Source organism: Etheostoma spectabile, chromosome 8 (assembly GCF_008692095.1).
Source record: "Etheostoma spectabile isolate EspeVRDwgs_2016 chromosome 8, UIUC_Espe_1.0, whole genome shotgun sequence".
Lineage (NCBI taxonomy): Eukaryota > Metazoa > Chordata > Actinopteri > Perciformes > Percidae > Etheostoma > Etheostoma spectabile.
The window spans coordinates 6,507,487-6,513,895 of record NC_045740.1 but is presented as its reverse complement, the minus strand read 5'-3'; the positions used below and the strand labels follow the sequence as shown (position 1 = coordinate 6,513,895).

General features: G+C 38.4%; 1 protein-coding gene across 2 annotated transcripts in view; it reads left to right on the top strand.

The window, feature by feature from the left end:
- Positions 1 to 5,398, top strand: part of pgghg (protein-glucosylgalactosylhydroxylysine glucosidase) — a 7,620-nt gene extending 2,222 nt beyond the window's left edge. For both annotated transcript variants that reach the window (XM_032524185.1, XM_032524184.1), the window contains 9 exons: positions 684 to 815; positions 887 to 998; positions 1,648 to 1,720; positions 1,800 to 1,936; positions 2,025 to 2,158; positions 2,387 to 2,482; positions 2,571 to 2,668; positions 2,754 to 2,977; positions 5,245 to 5,398. In XM_032524185.1, coding sequence (XP_032380076.1) covers positions 684 to 815; positions 887 to 998; positions 1,648 to 1,720; positions 1,800 to 1,936; positions 2,025 to 2,158; positions 2,387 to 2,482; positions 2,571 to 2,668; positions 2,754 to 2,977; positions 5,245 to 5,321 — 1,083 coding nt within the window. In that variant the 3' untranslated portion in view covers positions 5,322 to 5,398. The remainder of the gene's footprint in view (positions 1 to 683; positions 816 to 886; positions 999 to 1,647; positions 1,721 to 1,799; positions 1,937 to 2,024; positions 2,159 to 2,386; positions 2,483 to 2,570; positions 2,669 to 2,753; positions 2,978 to 5,244) is intronic.
- Positions 5,399 to 6,409: the final 1,011 nt, after the last annotated feature.

Here is a 6,409-nt window from a genome sequence, read left to right as displayed (position 1 = left end):
GTTAAAAAATTGTAAAAACTGTTTAAAAAAAAAAAAAGACAAACTCAATGGTAGGGGTGACAAATCAGAAAAAAGTTGATGAAATAAACAAAACTTAGAGCAAAGGTGTTACAACTATGTAGTTGTACAGAAGAAGAGCCTTAGCTTACTTTAGCTTAGCTTAGCTTAGCTTAGCTTAGCTTAGCAAAAGACTGGAAGCAGGGGAAAAAAGCTAGCCAGTAGCCTGGCTCTCTTTGTTACAGTGTGGTTTAAACAAACAAGATGCAACATTTTAATATCAGCATTTTGTTATCTTTGTACAGAACAAGATCAGTTGTTTCCTAGCTAAACTAATTGACTTTGTTGGAGCTCTATTATTAGCATACAGACAGATTGGTATAGATCTTCTGATCTAAATCTCTGAAAGCAAATTAGTATATTTCCCGAACTTTTAAACTACCTAAGACCCCATAGCAAGTGCAACACAATAAAGTATGCTAGTAAACATTAAAAGTCTACAAAATAGGTCAAATACATCACAATTACCTGTTGTATTAGCTGCGGTCTTGTGGCAAAATAACAGCAGTGTTGGATATATTTTAATGGTGGTACTGTTTGTGCGCGTGCGTGCGTTTTCCTTTTCTATATTTTAACTAACCATTGAACTGTTTGAGTCTTCTGAAGAAAATATATTATCTTTACAGGGACTGAAGTTCCCATGGGAGAGTGCAGTGTCAGGGAGGGAGGTGTGTCCAGAAGACATTTATGGACAACAAGAGATTCACATAAATGGAGATGTCACCCTGGCCTTCCAACACTATCTCTACCTCACTGAGGTACGCTTCTTTATCCTCACTCATCGTCACACTGTCTCAGGCTGTGTGATAATACCAACTCTTTGTTACAGGATCTGTCCATGTTCACAGAGGGCCGGGGCAGGGAGGTGATTTACGGTGTGGCTGATTACTGGGTTTCTAGAGCATCGTGGAACCCTGAGGAACAGAAGTACCATCTCTTAGGTAAACAATTTTTTTTTAATTATTGAAAATGTGGTATTTATAGCGAATCATTTTAGCTTTTCATGGTTATCAGGTTAATTATTTAATAAAAGCTAAATTAAAGGCATCTGACTGGTTTCATCTACTACCGGGAAAAACCCACAAAACAAGTTCTGTAATAAGGTATAACTTGGCTCTCATTGTTAAGATTTTTTTTTTTAATTATATTTCTTTCACTTTTTTATATTGCCATTGTAATGGCAGATTTATGTATTAAAGTGTCCATATTATGAAAAAAAACCATTTTTTTCTGGGATTTGGGGTGTTATTTTGGGTCTCTGGTGCTTCCACACGCATACAAACTCGGGGAAAAAACTATCCATGCTGTTTTGATTGAGATACGGGTCTCTGAATGTGTCCTGCTTTCAGTCTCGGGGTGAGCTACGGCTTTCTACGTAACTAGCCATTTTATAAACCTGAAAATGAGCATAATATGGGCACTTTAATATACTGTATTTATACATGTTAGATACCTAAAACAATTATGTGACTTAAAATGTTGTGGCTAACTTGGAAGCATAACTGTATGATATGCATGTAATTGATAATATGTAACTGCATGGCTGTCTCTATGAAAATACAACAAAGCATTTCCCTTTGTGCCATTCAGGTGTCATGCCACCTGATGAGTATTATTACAATGTCAACAACTCTGTGTACACAAACACAGTGGCCAAATTCAGGTACTAGTATTTGAATATATCCCTGCAGTGCATATTAACTCATGATTACCAATAATACAAAAAGTTTCTCCTTTGTCAGTCTCCAGTTTGCTGTGGAATTGGCTGACCGCCTTCAACATCCTGCACCAAAGGAATGGCAAGAAGTGGCCAAAAACCTCAAAATACCTTTTGACCAAGAAGCCCAGTATCATCCTGAGTTTGATGGCTATATCAAAGGTTCATTTTCTTTCCTTTCTGACACTGAACTGCAGAGAAAAATGATGTCCATAACATGCTGTCAGAAAGTATTTTGTACCTCCCACAGGTCATCCAGTGAAGCAGGCAGACACAGTGATGTTGGGTTATCCTCTTGGATTGCAAATGTCCTCAGAGATCAGGAGAAATGACCTTGAAGCGTATGAGCCAGTAACAGACCCTAATGGTCCAGCTATGACATGGGTAAGACACAGCCTGTTGTATGTGACTCTGTTAGAGATTTGTTGCAGAATTCACTTTCTTTTTAAGATTAAACTTATTTATTAAATAAAACTGGGCAGTGGTGGAAAAGTGTTTGAATTCTTATATAAATTAGCAAGTTATCCTAGCATTGAATGTAAACGCCTGTTGCTGTTAATTTACTACAGGTTTGTGTATTTTTTTTCCAATGCTTTTGCTTTCCATTATAAGGGTATGTTTGCAATCGGCTGGCTGGAGCTGGGGGAGGCTGAGAAAGCTCAACATTTACTAGAGAAGTGCTTCAAAAACATCCAGGGACCGTTCCAGGTGTCCTTCTGACTCACCCAGCCACATAATGTTAATAAATGCCTCTTTACTGGATATCCAGTGAATGTGTGATTACCTCTTCTCACAGGTATGGAGTGAATCATCAGATGGCTCTGGTGCAGTCAATTTTCTTACGGGAATGGGGGGATTCCTGCAAGCTGTGCTGTTTGGTTATACTGGCTTCAGGTCAGTTACCAATAAAAAGACACCTAATTATGTACACAGCACTTAGGTAGTAAGATAAAGATTGACATGCAATGTTTTTTTCTAGAGTTCAGAAGGAATGCCTGGCCTTTTCCCCTGTTCTTCCCAATGATATTTCTGAGCTCTGCATCCGTGGTGTGAACTACCTGGGCAGTCAGATGGACTGGCTGCTGAGGAAAGACGAAGTTTGTATCATACTGAGGGAACAAGCACACAGAGCTGGCAACAATCAGTCCTGTGATCTGCAGGTTATCCTGAAGGCATCGGGAAATAAAATCCCTCTCACACCAGGTAACACACAAGCAAAAACAAGCAGTGATAGCAACTCTAGAAATGGCACCATCTGTCTTTTTCCTGGGAGAAAATAATGGAGAGCACTTTGGACACCAAAGTGGCAAAAGACAAACAGGCTTTTATGACAGTAATGTCTACTATCACAACTCCTATAAAACTGAGAAAACTGGGGGCTTCAGGAATTGTTAGTAACCTTAATGAGACAATGTGATTCAGTAGACTGAATGTATGAGTGAATCTGGGGACTGTGATGGCAGTTGTTGCACACGGGAGGATATGTAGAGTGGGGTTGAAAGTTTGGGCACCCCAGGTAAAAAATTGTATTAATGTGCATAAAGAAGCCAAGAAAAGATGGAAAAATCTCCAAAAAGCATCAAATGACAGATTAGATATTTGTATAATATGTCACAAAAAGTTAGATTGTATTTCCATCATTTACACTTTCAAAATAACAGAAAACGAAAAAAAGGCATCTGCAAAAGTTTGGGCACCCTGCAGAGTTACTACCTTGTACTGCCCCACACACAGCTTATAAACGCTTCTTGTAGCCAGCCAAGAGTCTTTCAGTTCTTGTTTGAGGTATCGTCGCCCATTCTTCCTTCTAAAAGTCTTCCAGTTCTTTGAGATTTCTCGGCTGTCTGTCACACACTGCTCTTTGAAGGTCTATCCATAGATTTTCAATTATGTTGAGGTCAGGAGATTGTGAAGGCCACGGCAAAACCTTCAGTTTACGCCTCTTGATGTAATCCACCGTGGATTTTGAGGTGTGTTTAGGATCATTATCCATTTATAAAAAGCATACTCTCTTAATCTAAACCCTTCTCACAGATTGCATCAGGTTAGCGTCCAAAATTTGCTAAAATGTTATTGAATCAATTTTTCCTTCTACTCGTGAAATGTTCCCTGTGCCACTGGCTGCAATACAACCCCAAAGCATGATTGATCAACCCTCATGCTTAACAGTTGGACAGAGGTTCTTTTCCTTAAATTCTGTGCCCTTTCTTCTCTAAACGTACTGTACCTTTGCTCATTCTGGCCAAAAAGTTCTATTTTAACCTCATCAATCCACAGAACTTGTTTCCACAACGCATCAGGCTTGTCTATATGTTCATTTGCCAACTTCAACGCTGATTTTTGTGGTGAGGAGGTAGAAGAATTTTTCTTCTGATGACTCTTCCATGAAGACCATGTTTTGTACGTATCTCTTATAGTAAATGGTGGACCAGAACTTCGGTGTCTGCCAGGTCTTCTGGATGGATTGTGCAGTCAAACGTGGGTTTTGAATTGCTTTTCTCACAATCCTGCGAGCTGTTCTGCTTACATTTTTCATATCTTCCAGATCTTGCTTAACTTCCACTGTTCCTGATGACTGCCGTTTCTTAATTACATTCCAAACAGAGGATATTGGCATCTGAAAATGCTTTGCTATCTTCTTATAGCCTTCTCCTGCTTTGTGAGCGTTAACTATTTTCAGTTTCAGTTTTCTAGACAGCTGCTTAGAAGAACCCATGGTGCTGATTGTTGGGGCGAGGTCAGAGGAGTCTGGGCATTTAAAACCTTAAGATTGACATCACCTTTCTTTCCAGACGATGATTGAGAACCATCCATGACACTGTCAGGTCTCAGCTTTCCAAAGGGGCAGGTGCATGCTATAAACTCTGCAGGGTGCCCAAACTTTTGCAGGTGCCAGTTTTTTGTTTTCTGTTATTTTGAAAGTGTAAAGGATGGAAATAAAGTATAACTTTTTGTGACATAATATATGAATGTCTAATCTGTCATTTGATGCCTTAGGGAGATTTTTCCATCTTTTCTTGGCTTCTTTATACACATTAATACAAAATTTTACCTGGGGTGCCCAAACTTTTGAGCCCCACTGTAACTGCTTATTTGCAAAAACAATTGACACCTTGGAATTCAGTTTCTCAATAATTTGATTAAATGATGTCAACATCATATTAATAAATATACTTGAGTGCAAACCCCACCCCAATCCAAAATGATACATGATATATTTCAATAGATGGGAAAATAATGTTACTGGACAAATACTCTACAAGGTATTTGTATGAATTATTTTGTGTGTGTATTTTTCTGTGAATTATCATGTTGAAATTGTCTCATGGGATTGTCTCATGCCTCATGGGATTTTATATAGAACTGTGTTATCCTTACTTTGTTCCTTGATTTCATATCTCATATTTCTTAATGGCACTGATGCAGTAACAGATTATTATTAATTTACTTCTGTACATCTATATTTTCAGGGAATCCGGTAACTTTTCCTCCAGAGCCTGGGTGTGTTTGTAAACTGGCTGTGACATCTTCCTGTTGGCCTCTCTGATACGGAGACCATGATCCTCCTCATCATTCCATCTACCCACTATTAAAAATATGATGAGCAAGTTGTTTTATATCTAAGCTAAGTTGTATGCTGCCATTCATTTAGGGAACGATGAACAAAATGTATGTATGAAATTATTATTTATTTTTTTTTAAGACTATTTTTTTGGGCTTTTTTAGGCCTTTATTCAACAGGACAGCTAAAGACATGAAAGGGGAGAGATTGGGGATGACATGTAGAAAAGGGCTGAGACAAACCCTGGGCCGCTGCATTGAGGAGTAAACCTCTATATATGGGTGCCCGCTCTACCAACTGAGATATCCGGGTTCACAAATCGTATGAAATTCTTACAATATGATATTATAGTATTAAAATTTGCTACATACACAACCATTAACAAATTATATTTTAAATTAAATATATTCAAATAAAATTCTTTACATTCTGTGCATTTTTGTGGATTTGTTGTAGTTAGCAAACAATACAGATCAAAAAAATTTCACCTTACGATACATCTGTGACTACTGCAGTCTTTTGTCCCAGGAATGAATGTTGATTGTAACCTTTCCAACTAATCACAAAAGCCAGATGTTAGCGGTCTTTCTTTTGATCAGTGGGAAAGTAATATTGAGCTGGATCACTACAGCCTTTGATGTGTGACTTGAAAAAAATCCTGAAATTTTGTTTACTAGAGGGAGGCAGCAACACTGCAGGATAGGATGTGACAGACAGAGGTCATCAAATTCATCTTCACTTAATATAATATATATTTAAAAAACAGTTTGTGCCTCTCAAATGAATTGCCCCATAATGGTTACAATTTAGAATTTCTTAAAATACATTTCTTCGTGTTTTATGGCATGAAAAAGAAAAGAACAGGAGAGGAAAGCGTCAGACTGTTTGCGTTGGGTGGGCAGTGCGGAGCAAATCCTGTTGATTTTCAATTGGTTGATTTAAATCTGAGCAGCGCTGTAACGCCGCCCTCATTTTCTGTTGGGTTTGCTCGATTTGTATCACGTGTTGTAACTGTTTCCAAACCTCGGGCCGGGCCATCGCTCGCTGTAGTTCCAAACGGCGGGGTCTGCTCT